General features: G+C 39.7%; 1 protein-coding gene across 2 annotated transcripts in view; it reads right to left on the bottom strand.

Moving 5' to 3' along the window:
- The window catches only part of GALNT18 (polypeptide N-acetylgalactosaminyltransferase 18), a 209854-nt gene that overhangs the window by 102875 nt on the left and 90513 nt on the right, over positions 1 to 16466 (bottom strand). For both annotated transcript variants that reach the window (XM_041485550.1, XM_041485540.1), the window contains exons 3-4: positions 14759 to 14951; positions 3792 to 3958 (exon numbers count right to left, since the gene is read on the bottom strand). In XM_041485550.1, the coding sequence (XP_041341484.1) occupies positions 3792 to 3958; positions 14759 to 14951 (360 nt within the window). The remainder of the gene's footprint in view (positions 1 to 3791; positions 3959 to 14758; positions 14952 to 16466) is intronic.

Here is a 16466-nt window from a genome sequence, read left to right as displayed (position 1 = left end):
CTAAATATGTTTCTGAGGTCTAATTAACCACCAGCAGTCATGTATGTGGTCACTTAAATTTTTTTAAGCCTCTTCTCTGAAAATAAAAATAAAATTCTGTTGCTTTTGAAGTAAAAAAAAAAAAAAAATATTGCCAAATTTTAAACTTATATGTACATTATCTCTGCAAAGCAAATAGCACTACCAAGGAGAACGAGAAAGATTCTGACCTGACACTTAAAAATACAGTAAAACATCTGAAATCTGTGCAGTTGCTTAGTCACCAACATGACTAAGACCCAAATGAGACATAAATAAACAACACTGATACTTTGCTTGTTTTCATAAAACTTCTGTTCTCATTATACAATACACAGGTAGTCACTGTAATGTGACTTTTTTATCCTTCAATTAAATTAAATTCTACTACTAATGTACCTATCAGCATATATGAATCAATTCAGAGCAATCTTCATCAGAATTCCACCAGAAAAGATGGTATGGTGAAATACACACATTAAGCCATGCAAATGGCTTTATTTAATAAAGGACCAGAATTTTAGGACCTGCAAAATCTATTTTCTACTTTTAAATGGCACACACTGGCCTTTTCATAGTTTTCTAACCGTAAACACTTATTTTAAAAAAAGGGAAACTTCACAAAGAGATTAATTGAGGTCTCCTGAAACGTAATTGGGAACTTGAAAAACTGCACCGAGGTTTAGGAAAAGTCATAGATAATTTGCTTTACATCCCTTGAAGTACATGAAATAAAATGCTACAGCACATATTGTTCAAGACAAATGTACAGACTTGGGCCCTATACTTGAATAAATGGTTTCTGAAATCAGCCTTCTGGAATTTTTAAAAAAACCCATCTGTGGTTGTGTTCGAGGGTCCCAGGATGAAGGAAGAGATGAGAATCTTGACTCCACATTTCAGAAGACTGATTTATTACATTATGATATTATATTATATTAAAATAATATATGCTATACTAAAACAATACTAAAAAAGAATAGAAAGAAAGGATCCATCAGAAAGCTAGAAAGGAAAGGAAGGAATTAATAAAATCTTGTGACTGCTCACAGCCTCAACACAGGTGGCTTCAGAAGACTGATTTATTACATTATGATATTATATTATATTAAAATAATATATGCTATACTAAAACAATACTAAAAAAGAATAGAAAGAAAGGATCCATCAGAAAGCTAGAAAGGAAAGGAAGGAATTAATAAAATCTTGTGACTGCTCACAGCCTCAACACAGGTGGCTGTCATTGGTCATCGAGTAAAAACAATTTCACATGCTGGGTAAACAATTCTCCAAATCACATTCCAAAGCAGCAAAACATGGAGAAGCTGAAGCTTCCTAGCTTCTCAGGAGAAAAGATCCTGGCGAAAGGATTTTTCATAAAATATGTCTGTGACACCCATCTAGTTATTGCACTGCTCTTTTCCAAAATACAGGTCTACAGAAATTTGGGATTCATTAAAACGTGCCCATTTGGACTCTGTCAGATCTCTGGTCTCACTTTTTCTTTCTAGTCACTTCCCACAGTGTGATGTTTCCTGCCTGTGAAGCCCATGGCTGTGGCACCACAGAAAGAAATCTTGCATCAAGTTAAGAGAAGCTGCCATCCCTGGTGAATGCTGGAGAGTAAAAATACCACTCATAATTAGGATTCTGACAGATCCCTGTGAGAAGCAGAGCTAGAGCCCACTGCAAGCACAAACCAAGTGTTTGCCCCCTCAGGTAACATTACAGGGAAACCCGGAGTAACCCACTTATCTTACAAGCAGCAACACTTGCAAGCTAAAGAGCTACTAACAAAAACACAGAATGACACTAAATATAAAGGATTCATCTCAGTAATGCTAGAAGGGAGAAAAATGGAAAATAGAATATTGTAAAAGGAGAAGTAAGTTTTAAAATAAATATTTCAAGAGTTAAACTAATAGCAGGAAAGCCCATAAATCATCTTTATAATCTCTCCCGTTCCAAACATCCATCAGCTCCAAATATATGCCTATTACCAGGTCTTCAGCATACATTATGGGATAAAGAGGACTGTAGAAATCTAATTTAATACTGCAGGGAAGAGATGTCAGAGAAAGGGTTAGAGGAGTAGCATAAAATCCTGTAGAGGTTGAATTTTTCTGTGAGACTAACTATAGCTCTGCACAGTGTGATTTTGTATAAAATGACATGTAACACCAAGCCAAGGCAGCCAAACCAAAGGTTACCTTCCTTTCAATTTCTGTCTCCCTGCTTGGGGCCAGGAATCCAAGGATTTACGGCACTGGAGGGTAAGAAAGGCAAGCCTAAATAAAAAGCGCAGCAAATCGTAAAAATATTATACAGTCCAGTACCAATACTGGTACTAACAAAAAAATGTGGCTGGACAGGCTTTCCTGAAGGTAAAGTAGTCCCTGTGATTTCTGTTGTATTTCAGGTATGAAATGATGAAAAATAATAATTTTGACAAGTCTGTAGAGCACAGTGCAAAGAGTGTTTGTTAGTGAGCTCATCACAGTGATGACAGGCTCTCAGAAACACTGGTATTTCTGACATTGCTCTGCAATGTGCCCACTGCAATAACTGCCTGTAAACCATACCATATTAGACTCAAACTCTAGAAGCCACTTTTTCTCCACCAGACCATTTCTCTCCTTTTATGTCTGCTTTGTGGCCAGTTTATCAATGTCCAGAGACCTCAGGCCCTGCAGCACCAGCAGCTACTCAGATTCTTTGAGTTCCCATTTGAAAGGTGCAGGAGTGGATTCACAAAATTGCAGCCAAGACCACCAGTCGAAGCTGTATTTCAACGTTGCATTCTTTCCTATCAAATTGCTAGGTGTTGCATAAAGGGAAAAGACAAAACTTAGGGCATAGGCCTACACCAAGTTGCTGAGTTTTGTGTGTACTTTGAAGAGTCAGGATTGCAGTTTTTCCTTCATTCATAGTCAGCAGAAGAGGATATGATGACATGCACAGCCTAGGGTGGGGAACTTATTTACTTGCTTCCCAATAAGTTTCTTCTCTGTACAAATCTGAGACACATTTGTGATCAGCAGATTTAGCTACAGGGATACAGCCAGATAACAGCAGTTGTGATGGCAAGGATAAGAGAAGCCCTTTGTTCAGCTTTTTCCTTCAGCAAGATAAATTCAGATTCTCCTTGTATTTTAGCAGTTCAGAATTAACCCCCCCCAGCACAGCAGAATTTTTCTTTAAGTTCAGCATTCTGTGCTTACTAAAATTTCATCACTAAAGTTCCTAGAAAATAAGACTTGTAAATAGTGCCCGGCATGGCCTCATTGACAAACACCCTGGCAAGCACTGAACCATCAGAGATGGGCAGTGCCAGAGAAGCAGCAAGGTAAGTGCTGCTAATGAGGAGAGAACTGGAAATCTAAAGGAGGAGTCTAAGAAACACAAAAAGACATTTTATACAAAACAGAGAGTACACATGTGGAATCATACAGTGGAAACAGAAGTGCAGATACCACATGAGCTTGAAAACACTCTGAAGCACTAAGAGTAAAACTTGCTAGGTCTAATCTATTGCTACATTCAAAACTGCCTATCAGACACCTCAAACATTTTTTCTGTTGTACATGTACTTTTAAACTCTGCCCCACTTGAGCAGAGTTCAAGACATCCCAGCAAGAGTGTGGGATGAAGAAGGGAGAAAACCCACCGATAACATTCGAAAGGCCAAAAGGATGAGCAAGAGCCAGAATTCAAGGTTTCTCTTGTATGATCCAGCCTCAGGGCAGGGAGGGGTAAGAACCAGAACCTCTTACCATTGTTACTGTTATCATCAACTAGGATGATCTCCTTGAGCAGGTGAGCAGGAGTGCGGTCGATGGCTGAGTGGATGGAGCGCAGGATCACCGAGAGTGCCTCGTTCACGAATATGAACACAATGCTGACCTCGGGAAGACTCTCAGGAAACGTGAGGTTTCTGCACCTGAAGGGAAAGGTTGAAGAAAAGAAAATATGTAAGTTTTTGGCAGTTTTTGGCAGTCACAATGCAAACAAAAGCTATCTCAGAGAAATCTACCCCCAGTTGTAAGAGCACATTAAAAGATACAGGAAGAATATCCTGCTACTAAAGCTAAGACAGATGGTGCAGCCAGAAAAAACACAAAAAATAGTGGAAAACTTATCTGTAAGCACAGTTTAATCAGAAAGAGGAATACTCTCAGAACCTGGTGCATTTTTCTTTCCTTTTTCAAAAAGAGATATTTCAGGCACGTTCCAACTTGCTTATGGAAACAGCAGTATGGAAGTGCTGCCCACAACTTCAAAGCCCCTTAGTGTTTTATTGGTTTCTTTTTTTACCTCCTTCTTTCCAAAAAGGAATCAAATCTTTCAGTTATCTGAGTAGAAAGCTATTTTACCACTTTACCTTTTTAAACTGTGAGCAAAATATTTGCTTTTTAATAAAGCCAGAACTTACTGAGTAAAAGGAATTGACTATTTTTTCTGTGAAACTTTGAGTATTTTAATGCAATGTTTCTGAACAACAATTAATTCTACCTTTTTCTCAGATTTGAAACTACTTACTAGGATGAAATTAGGAACAAGCTGACTCAAGCAGAATTTTTAGATAGACTTTGTAGATGGAAATGATTGATGATAATGCTTTTCTCTACCTCTTGAAAACACTGAGTGGCTATCCTCACCAGATGCCAGGGTTCACTACATGCAGGAATCCCTGAAAACTGTGGAAAGCATAACTAACAGACAATGTTTTGCATACAGAAAGCATGGATTTCAGTATTTTTATATCATGCATGAATAAGACTCCTTAACTAAATCTGTTCTTCAGTTCAAAGAGAAAAATTATTTTAGGATTTTGTATTTTAATTTGTGTAGCAAATAAATACAAAGAAGTATCACAAAAGCATACCTCTTCACGTACCAGATGTTGTACAAAAATTAAGTTCAATCAAGATGATCAATTTACTTCTATGCTTTTACAGGTTCTGAAAAAAGTCAGTGCACAGGACACATGACACCCAAGCCGACTGAGATAGCAAAATATTCAAAATTTAGCTGGTCAACCAATTTTCTTAATTCAGTCATTGGTTTGAAAGTGACGGAAATCACATTAAAGAAGCTATTTAATATTTTAGGTACTTTTCTCTCTGTTACCATACAAAAGAGTTATAAGGACATATAAAACAGAAAACAGAGTCTAGAAAAAGTAGCAACAGTTCAAGTCATAAGAAATGTACAGTGTATTTTTCAATAACCTGGTTCATACACCATTTAGAAACAAATGTGAAACCTCATTGTCGCAGAGATTCACAGCTTTTTGTTCCATGGCATCAACACCAGAGGAAATAATTAAAATGGTGTTTGGATTTACTGATTCCCACTTGTGGCTTGATCTTCTGCGGCACAACAAACCAAAACTTTCTTTCCCAAATCAGTTTGTTTTTCGACTGGTGTTTTAATCTTCTATTCATTGGTAAGACAGCTTTCAGCATCAGAATGAAAAGTTTTCTTTAAAGCATCCAGGAGCTGATTTTATGCAAAATAAAGCACTACCATAAGAGACAAGGGGCGCTGACTTTTCTTCCAGAAGAAGTGCAAGGCAGCACCGTTTTTCTCTTTTAGCCAGTATTGCAGGAGTTAAAACCTTCCGCCAGGACAGAGGGCGCATGAGTTCAATCTTCCCTGACCTCCCCAGAGAGCCAGCTAGCCAGCTAGCCAGCTTGGTATGATTATTTTCAGTCCCCCTTTTCAGGGTCATTCCACTTTCTGTGGAGCAATTAAACTAAGTTGGAGTGATACCAAGTCTCTCTAACCTCATGTTTAGGGTAAATCCCTTGGAGGAAGGACCTGCAGCACATGTTCAAATGGATGTTTGTGCTTTTAAACCCTAAACTCCACTCTTCATGGCTACGTCAAATCTAAATTATAATGCCACAAAAATTCTTGTGATCACTTTTTTCTTTCTTTTGCAAGCTAATATTTATTATTTCCTTTTTACTAGTGACAATTTGACTGAAGAAACAAAGTCATTTTAGCAGAGTCTGCAAGTCAGGTGTCAGGGCAATTTCCCATGATGTCATACAATCACAGGATGGATGAGGTTGGAATTGGCTCCGGGAAGGCATCCTGTCCTACCCCTTCCTTAAGCAGAGTCCCCTAGAGCCAGCTGCCCAGAACAGCATTTTCCTTCAAAAGCATATTCAAACAGGGTTGGGATGCCTCCAATGATGGAGACTCTACAACCTGTGCTTCAGTTTGTGCCCTTTGCCTCTGGTCCTGCCTCTGGGCAGCACTGAGAAGAGCCTGGCTCTGCCCTCTTTGCAGCCTGCCTTCAGATATTTACCTTGATGACATCTCCTCTAAGCTTCCTCTTGTCTAGGCTAAACAGTCCTGACTCTATAGACACACACTGGTTTCACATCTTCTTAAGGAGAAAATATAGTTTCCACACCTGCCTCCTGTACCCTAGAGTATTTTAATCTCTGAAATTGTTCCTTAAAGAAAGATCACCTTCAGTGATGAACAGTCCCTCAAAGTCCTGCTTAAAACAATCTAAAAGCCCTGCCCAGATGACCGAGTAGCTGAAATAGCCATAAATTTACTTGGGCTGAGCACTGTCAAACCTGAGGTGAATCTTTGACAAATGTGTGTTTTAGGGACCATCAGGTTTAAGTGGAATTTGACAATGCGCATATTTCAGGCTCAAAGTGGCTGGGAGGCCTCTGTACTTAAAATCATTTTATAATTCTTAAATACAAACGCTCAAATTTTTCCAAAAGATGCTAAAACCACTAGAGATCCAGGTCCTTGAAGAATAGACCTCTTCATGCCAAATGGTGGGTATGCATCCAAATTTTGAAAATTTGTCTTCAAATAGACTGTGAACTAGTTAACAGGTTTAAACCTGCTAAAATAACCTTCAGTATTATCCTTTAAAGAACTTACAATGCTTGTTATTGTAGTGATGTGCTTGCAGCCAAAATGCACAGATATAAAATGGTCCAGCAAACACATCTACAGCCAATGTATCTTTCAGCTGTCTACCTTAGGCACAGTAATATTTGTTATCTCCAGCCATAACAATGCACAAAGATGATAAAATGATACTCTTGCAAAAAAATGAAACTCTATCTGGTAAGATATGGCACCTATTAAATAATTAAGAAAAACTGAGGGATTTTTGAAAATACTTTGAATGGCAATAAAAGTATACTGAAAACAGTTCAAAGAAGTTGCTTCCTTATATACTGGTGGTTTTTCCTCCTCTGTCAATTAAGCTGAGCTTGAGATAAATGTAAAATATTCTGTTGCAATAAACTAGTGACAAATTATATTCCAAAAAGGTTCTTAGATGACAAAACAGCCCCAAATACACTGCTTCCCTGCCATAAATCCATGCATAAACTGACATGCTCAAACAAAATTTCTGCTTCTGATGAGTCTTCCATCCATTTAAAAGAAACTGCTTGTATTGGTTTTCCTACCTGCATTCATTTACATCTTACATATTTGCAATTTTATCACTCTGGACATAATTCTTCATTGCTGGCAACTTGTACAGACAAGAGCAAAGCTTTTAATCGCGTGGATGTAATTTGAGTCCCTTTTTGCACCACCATGCCTTAAAAGATAACTACAGATGACACGAGAGAATAGAATTAGACACCTGTTTTGTCCAATTTCTTTAGTCTTTTCAAGAACACTAATTTTCAAGGAGGGTATATTCCTGAATGGAGTTCATGTTTTCTTTTTCTTTTTTTCCCATTCAGACTCATTCATTGTCTTTACTTCCAGCTCAAATTCACTTTTTGTTTCAGTGTGTCTGTAGTTTTTATGAAAACATTTTTTCCTCTCTACATAATTTTTCATATCAGCTGATGATGCTAAAAATGACTTACTCTTTTTCTTTAATTTAAACAAATCAGAACCAACTCATCCCCAGATCCTGCACAGAATGTAAAGCACTTGTGCAGTTTCACAAGTATGTCTGTCATCATCTTTATGCTAAGTTTTAGGAGGAATAAAATTCCATAGTGATAGGAAAGAATAAAAAATACCTACAGAGAGAGAGAGAGAGAGGAGGTGTGTATAAGTGCCTAAAATATGCTGAAGGGGGGAAGAGGAGAGGAAACTGTATGGATGGAAATCTCAGCTCCATAAAGCTCAGAGAAGGGAGCGGTTGCGCGGCAACCACAAGGTGAGGTGCCAATGGCAGCCCCGCCAAGGGCACATCCCGGCCCGGCTCGGCCCTGCCTCTCACACGCTTTGCTCCTCCCAAACTCACAATCCACACGGCGTGTTCCAGCGTGACACTGAATTTCAAATATAGATTCCAAATGGCAGTCAGAGCTGCAATAGTGAGTATCACTTCAGCAAAGCTAAAAATTACCGCGAGCAACCCACTCCATTCAATTACATTGGGCTAATAGCACTAAAGTAGCGGTTGTCATGGTTACCAGAAATTTAGAGAAACTCCTGGTGTTCTATTTCAAGCACAGCTCTCGTAAATGGAGGGCAGCATAAATCATGAAGCTTCTTTCAAATATTTGTCCACAAGACAACTCTATTCCTCTATGCATTGTGATAATTCAATTTAGCCAGTCATTAGCCATTAAAATTAGTTTAGCATAACTATGCATTAAAGCAGCAAACTAAAAATTATTTCCTGTATTAAGAACTTATCTCTGAGACTATCTACAAATATGTACATAATTATGAACTCAAATTATTTTCTGCAAGCTTTGAAAAACTTTTACCAAGAGCATCACATCAAACAATAGCAAAACCCCATGGTTTTGCTTAGAAAAAAATTGTAGCATATATTCCACTTGGTTTTGATTTTTTTTTTTTTTGTGGCTTTTTTGGTTATTTTTTGTTTACTACAAGAAGCAACGTTACTAAAAATTTTTGGGGTTCAAGTGTTGTTTTAGCAACATACATGGGAGCAAGTTTTAGTTCCAACAAGGTAAGAATTTCTCAGAAGCACAAGCAGAAACAGAATTGTACTTTCTTCAAGCACTGGTAACATTTTGTCCACAGCCAAAATGGCCAACAGAAGTTCAAAATACACAGGAGTAAACAAAAAATTCTGGCATAAATTAAATAAGTAGCAGTAAAACTCTGGCAAAAGAACAGAGTACTGTAATGTCGGCAATGAAGAGAGATGGGGAAGACTGATTCGGTGATCAGAATCGGATTTATTGTAGGATACAAACATTTATATACTATTTTAGTGAGGCTAGTAATGTTTTACTACAGTGATTGTGTTAATAATCACATAAACAAACTTACGCATTTTAAACATCTCTTGCTTGCACAAATCTGATGTCATTTTCTTTTTCCAGTAAACCTGTCTGATTGAATCTTCTTGCAATCCTCAAAGTTCTGTTTGCTATTGCTAAGGCATCCTGTTATCAAATCTCTTATGTTAACCAGGTCCAAAGTCCATAATCTGTCTTGTGTCCCCCAACATCCCAACATTGTAAGAACTTCTGCACAATTATTTTTGTATTTATGTTTATAATTTCATTGTGTGATCATACTTCATTTTTCCTTTTGCTATCATCAGTATTTTAAGTGCTAACTGAGCTATGCTAACCAGGCTGGCATTGAACAGCATAGAAAAAGGTCTTTTTTTCCTGTGCAAGTGTACATCATCATTAACTTGGGTTATTAGAGCAGCCTGAAAACTGCAGCACTTTTGGTATCACTGCCAGTGATATCAAACACTTCTAGAGCAGCCATTTGAGGAGGTACATCTCAACAGGAAAACCGAAGCTGAGCTCAGAACCCCATGGGATGGCTGCTCAGGCAGTACACGCTGCTGCTGGGAACCACTCTGGCAGCAAAGGTGAGATGAGAAAAAGAAGAATCACAGTTAGAGAGATAAGCAAAAGAGAGCACGAAGTGTGACAGCATTAAACATTAGGCATATAACAAGAACACTGAATACTTTGGAAGTTTTAGGCCTTCTGTCCAAAACAATACATTACAGGCTTTTGTGCTGTTTCTAAATGACTCCTTTGAAACATCAAAACCAACAAGCAATAATTATGTTCTCTTTTACCACTAGCAACAGAAGAATTTGGTCAGAAATTAACAAGGAGCCATATCCATCACTAACATAAACCCAGCAGAACAGAACTGTTTCACAGGGACATGTGGGGGGCAAAGGTTTATGGAATGCAACTCTGGAGGAGCTGGCTTTTGGGGGAGAAATAGGGATTACATACAAATGCCCAGCCTGAACCTCACTATTTGAAATAATTGTTTTTTCTTATATCAATTTTAATAAAGGAAAAATTTTATAGAAGTCAGATGCATGCTACATTCAAGATTGTGTTTGCCACTGTAAGACTGATGGACATTTTAGACAGGTGTACACACATAAACAATTTTTGTCCCAAACCACATCACTCTCCTCAACCAGCCAAAGCTTGATTTTTCTTCCTTGTAGTCCCATCTGCATTCAGGGGGCCTCCTGCCTGCTCTGTTTGTGCCCACTTTATCACAAACCTAATTTTGCTGTCTTCAAGGCTTCTACCACTGTCCCTTGCCAAACTGAGCCTCTAAATAACCAGTTCAGGAGCAGTGAATTGTTTGAAGGAAGTGCTTACAAAATAGCCAAAGCCCTTCTCTGCACAGGAAACAGGACCTCTACTCTGTACTTTTCCAGATGACAAACTTTCATCTAGGAAAAGGGCAAACCTGCTGCAAGCCACATGCTATACCATGCTATTTCACAATCTCCAAAGAATTAAAACATCTGAGCTTCAAATGCTTCTTTTACCTTCCACCCTTCCTGCCTTTGCTTCTTTCTTTTGCTTCTTTGCTTTCTTCCAGTCAGTTACACTGACTGAAAAGGCTGGTTTGCATTCACTGGCCAGGTTTCTTCATATCAGACAGTAAATGCAGGAGGCCAGACCTTTTGAAAAAGCTCCTCTGCTGGGATCATGCTGCAAATCTTCTTTCCTGCCACGTCTCTCTTGCTCATCACATAATCAAAGAAGAATATTACCTCCCTCTCCCATGTGTGCTTCAGCACAATGGACCAGGCAACAAAAATTTACAAGCCAACAAAGTAGAATCTTAAGTGCATCCACTCGAAAGGAGTTTGGGAGACAGTTTCAGGACCCTTAAACAACCTAAATTGTTATAATGAATTTCTGCATGAGTTTGTTTCATTCACATTTCACTCACAACAAGCTTTTTGGGTACTGCCTGCCCTACTAAAAGTAATGAGCACAACAGAATTATAACTAACACAGAACTATTATCCTCTGTTCCTGCATGCAGCAAGGGCAACTACCTTCCTCAGGGCTTCCAGGCTCATTAGAGCTGTTTGTCAGTCTGTGATGTAGATCGGTGATGGGCTAACAGATGCACAAAAGGGTGGGGAACAGCACAGCACCCAACTTCAGCAGCACAAAATCAGGCCCTGGCAGAGACAGTACTCCACAACAAACCCTGCACTGTCTACGGATTATTGCAAAGACTGAGCCTACTTCACAGTGTGATGATTACTTCAGGAGGCTGAAGTATCCAGAGAGACTATTTTGGACTGTGCTGGGGACACCCTGTGCTAGCACAAATACTCACAGTAAAAAGGAACCAAATTCAGAATGGGACAGGAGGTTCATGCCTGCACAGAGGGTCAGAAACCACCCTGCAGTACCTAAAGCATGAGAATGTCCTTCTGAAAGGTGTGACAACTGACACAGCTTGACCCAACTGTGCTGTGCTGGATGTTTCCGTCCAATGTGATAATCTTTTTCTAGAGAGGCCAGAGTTCAGAGGCTTGGGCAGAGTTCACTGCCCTAACTGCTAAATGTGTTGTACTACCTCACACGCCACCCACACTGAAGAACTGGGCAAGGCTGAATTTTTGCCCTCTCTTCCATCTGTGCTGTGGCTCAGCAATCTCCATTTGTTCTCTTCTTTTGTCATGGCATTTAATGTTGACAATCTCAACCCTAGAAAATGCTGCATGTTATAATTTGGTGTTATTACACATGTGAAACGGCCTTTCTCTCTGCAGAACCTTGTAAAGACACGCTGAGCTCCCTCGCTGAGATATGTTGATGTGAATTCTCAGAGCACTGCAGGCAGAAAGGTCAAAGCTGAGTCATACCAGTATGATATTAAAGGAGTAATATCACAATTTTGGCAGATCACTTAATTCTCCTGCTCTCAACTCGGGCTAACAATGTTTCCTTAGGTTTCAGTTGCAAATATTGTTGTCTTCCCAAATTCCTGTACTTCATACAATAGGTTCTGAAAACAGATGACAGACCACCACTGAGCCCAGACAGAACTATGTGAGCTCTACTCCTTTATCTACCTGTCACAAGCCTTTGCTGGAATGCCACTGTCATGCTGACTCTTGCAGAATCACTGCTTAAATCCAGGCTTATGAGCTTGGTTAGACCTTGGCTAACTCTGTCCAGGTACTGCAGTACCTCTTATATCTGTGCTCTCGTGCATTTCTAGTCAGAACAGAAATACCACAACTGACTGAGTTCCAGCAAAGGTGACTAACTTGGTCTCCATGTCACTTGCTGCAGGCTCTCTTCACACCACGTTGTCCTTGGCTTTTTAGGCTGTGCTGCTTGAGCCCAGTACCTGCCCAAGGATAATTTAAATACAGCTATACAGACTTGGGAAGTGTCTTCTGCACTTGGCTTAAAAAACAGATGCTAGAAATCCCAAAAATTGATTATTACAGTGGAAACACTTTCACAGGGTAGACTTTTTTCCCCCCACATCATTCATGCTTATGCTCTCACACAAATGAGAATTCGCTTGTCAGGAGCAGGAATTCTTTTTTCAACAACAGGACTTTCAGAACACCTGTAGCTCTGCACTCTGCAGGGTGCTGTAGATACAGCAAACAGTTTGCATACTGCCTGACAACACAGTTCATTTTCCCCAGGGTCAGAACTTACTACATCCCAGTGTCAGAGTCCCTGCCTGCTCCCCAGCCTAAAGGGTGCAGGGAATCTGCCTGAGCTACCATTACTAAGCCATTATTTTATATGTATGTGTCCCTGAACATACTGTGAAGTCTGTCATGTTTCTGGAAGACAGTCAGCAAAGGATCAAAACTTGCACAGGAATTAGGATCATGATTAATTTCTAACTAGAGTTTATTTTAAAATCCTGATCTTAATTTATTTTCAGCTACAGTAATATCATTTTCTCCATATTTTTAATTCCTGAAACACAGAGCTATAAAAAAATTGTATTTAAATCATTCAGAAGAGTAATTTCAAAAAGAGCTATAAGAACAGAAACATTTCTATCACTGATGTCTAGTTAAAAAGATTTCTTTTTCCTCCAGATCAGTTTACAGTTAAAAACAAAAAAGAGACTGTCTCTACAGGCATTGCTAAACTGATTCAACTAAAACACAAATACAATTGCATGGCCTTTGATTTCTTTAAAGTCAGTATTACAGCCAATCTGCAACAGAAATATTTCTACAACGCAATATATAATAATATATAGCATAGATACTGCGAAAGTGCTGCCTGGGATGGTGTTCATATATATTTACTATCATCAACTTAATGTGCAGTAAAATGCCCTACTGCTTTAGTTATTAAATATTTGGTTAGAATAAGTGAATATGATCACATTTGATTCACCAAGTACCCAGCATATTTATTTTAATGATTTCTTTTTTTAATGAGCTGCAAAAAAAGCAGTTTTCCCTCCACCTGTTTCTCCATCTCCAGAGCTGCTGTTTGTTCAAAGCATCAGATATATCACCAACGCTTCAAAAAGATTGAGCATTAACTGCCTCTGTGAACAGTGCTGCCCAAACAGGCCTCAGATGCACTGACAGGAAGGCTGCTCCCTCCCCCAGTCCCATCCACCTCCGCAAGCCATTGTGGAATAACCCTGGATGCGTTCACCCTGCCTGGGATGCGTGATTGCGAGCAGAGACCTGCCCAGGGAAGGAGGATCCCTGCGTTTTCAATGCTTGGCTCAAAGGTGTATTTCGCCACTAAAACTCAACAGCTTCACCTGCCGACTGACCTTAATCAGTCAGTTCTGTGCTTTCAAATAAAGTAGCTCTTATTTAGCCAGATTATCTAATAAAACTGAAAACTGGCACTAAAAGGTTCTTCTTTTAGCAGAAAAAAAACATCCGCGATCTAATGTAAATTGTAGGTGAGATGAAGCTTCCAAAAGATGCTGATGAAATATTAATGAATACTTAGTGGGATTTTAACAGGACTGACTTTGGGCTCAGCAGTGCTTCAGAAGACAACTGAAATGTACAGCCTTCATCTATTTGACAGAAATTACTCGTTCTGGCTGTTACCTGTACCCAGACCTACAAGGCAAGCCCACAGGTGGAAAAGAGATGGAAGGCTGCCCAGTGGGGCCCTGTAGGTGGCAAAGAGCTGGAAGGCAGCCCAGGGTGCCCCACAGATGGAAAAGAGCTGGAAAGCCACAGTGTGGACCTGCAGGTGGACAAGAGCTGGAAGGCCACAGTGTGGACCTGCAGGTGGAAAAGAGCTGGAAAGCCACAGTGTGGGCCTGCAGGTGGAGAAGAGCTGGAAGGCCGCAGTGCAGGCCAACAGGTGGACAAGAGCTGGAAGGCAGCAGTGTGGGCCTGCAGGTGGAGAAGAGCTGGAAGGCCACAGTGTGGGCCAACAGGTGGACAAGAGCTGGAAGGCCATAGTGTGGGCCAACAGGTGGAGAAGAGCTGGAAGGCTACAGTGCGGGCCTGCAAGGAGGGCACCCCAGGACTCACGCGCTGGGCCGCAGGTCCGGCAGGGCCCTGTCCAGTGGCAGGCGGTCGCTCAGGTAGGCATTGTAGCCGTAGTACTGGAACTGCTTCAGGGCCAGCCGCCTGTTCTCAGGGCTCAGCTCCTGCCCCCAGTGAGCAAAGAGAGACGAATCCGTGAACGCATCTGCAGGGTTGTCTTCCAATTTTGGTGGAGCTTCTACAAGACAAAAAGACAAAAGGAAACAGTAAGGATCTGCCATTTTAAAAAGTATAACTTTAGCTCCACTTGCTGCCTCTAAGGCTTCCCATGACATGCCCTTACATACTCTTGTGTTGGTGTAACTATTAGCACGTAAGGCTCAAAATTTAATAGTCAGATAAAGTTAGGTAGAAACAATTCTTTTTTATCACAATCTGACTAAAGGCCAGGACTGATAAATCTAAATGGATTGAATTTTAGAAGGAGCTTTATCAGAAAAGAATGTTATTTTGCTTTTATATACCAAGATGAAATATTTAATTTCAGCCTGGATTATCTTGCTAGGAAATGACTGAAATTTTGAAGGGGATAAAAAGCATCTGTACATAGTGCACAAAATGGCTGCCAAAGTTTGTGTATAAAATAAGTTCTTTAAAACTGTATATTCAACATAGAGAAAATTCACTGTAGTAGGCATCCATGTTTAAATAGCAAACCAATTTCAGTCATGCAATAACTTTATGCTCCAGTTTACCAATCCAGCCTATTTGAGTTTTTAGTCCATATTTAGGTGCATGAGATGATGCTACTGGGATTGTCACTTTATAGTATTTGCTTGATTAGAAAAGGTTTTCATTTCACAAGGCCACATCTCTGGAAGTTATGCCAAACAGAGAGAAGGGGGAAAGATATACCTAGAACTCAATTTAAGAAGAGCTCCAGTACAATGAAATCACAGCATTCATTCTCAGTGCTTAGCTGCACAGAAAGTCTGTTCAAGGTGTCTTGTGAGCTCTCTGTGACAGACACATCACAGCTGACCACAAAATCTAACCAAGAGAAGCCCTTGTTTCTGTAAACACTTTACAATCCACAGCACACCAGTAAAGCAAGATCAAATGCCTTAATTGACTCAGATTTGTCAACATAAACTAGAGCCGCGCACACACACACAAAAATCTTTTTCTGGAATTTATTATTATTTATCAGCAATCACATTAACAGTGAGCCAACCAAATGAAGAACTCTCCTTTCTAAAGGGCTGTACTTACAAACACAGAGACTTACAAAAATTAAAGTGAATCTTCTGAAAATCTGTCAACTGTCCCCAAAGTCCTCCTCAGCACCCAGAGCCATCTAAAGGCCTGAGAGCTGACTTTACCTTCATGGAAAAACCTAAAGACAACAGTTTATGTACTAGCACAATGTGCCACCAAAATCCTGACTCCCAAAGAATGCCAGGAAGCATCCTTTGATCTCCTACTAAAAAGAACCCAAAATGCAGAAACATAAATTGAGAAGACTGGGTTATTTGATGTGTTCAAAATGTTCTGGTTTTTTTTTTTCCTGACAACACTGACAGGAAACTAATGGTGCTTGCTTCCTACACCATGTTCCAACCTCTGTAAACATTAAATGTTTCTTTACTTGTCGAAGTACAAGTAAAGTTTGATTTTGATTTGATTCTCTGAGCCTGAATTCAGGAATCAGCTCCAACTCTTCAAAGATTAAAGACAAACTAAACCCTCAGTC

Source organism: Pyrgilauda ruficollis, unplaced genomic scaffold (genome assembly GCF_017590135.1).
Source record: "Pyrgilauda ruficollis isolate IOZ18807 unplaced genomic scaffold, ASM1759013v1 scaffold119, whole genome shotgun sequence".
NCBI lineage: Eukaryota > Metazoa > Chordata > Aves > Passeriformes > Passeridae > Pyrgilauda > Pyrgilauda ruficollis.
Note: the sequence above shows the minus strand (reverse complement) of the source record. Positions and strands in the feature narration are given on the sequence as shown.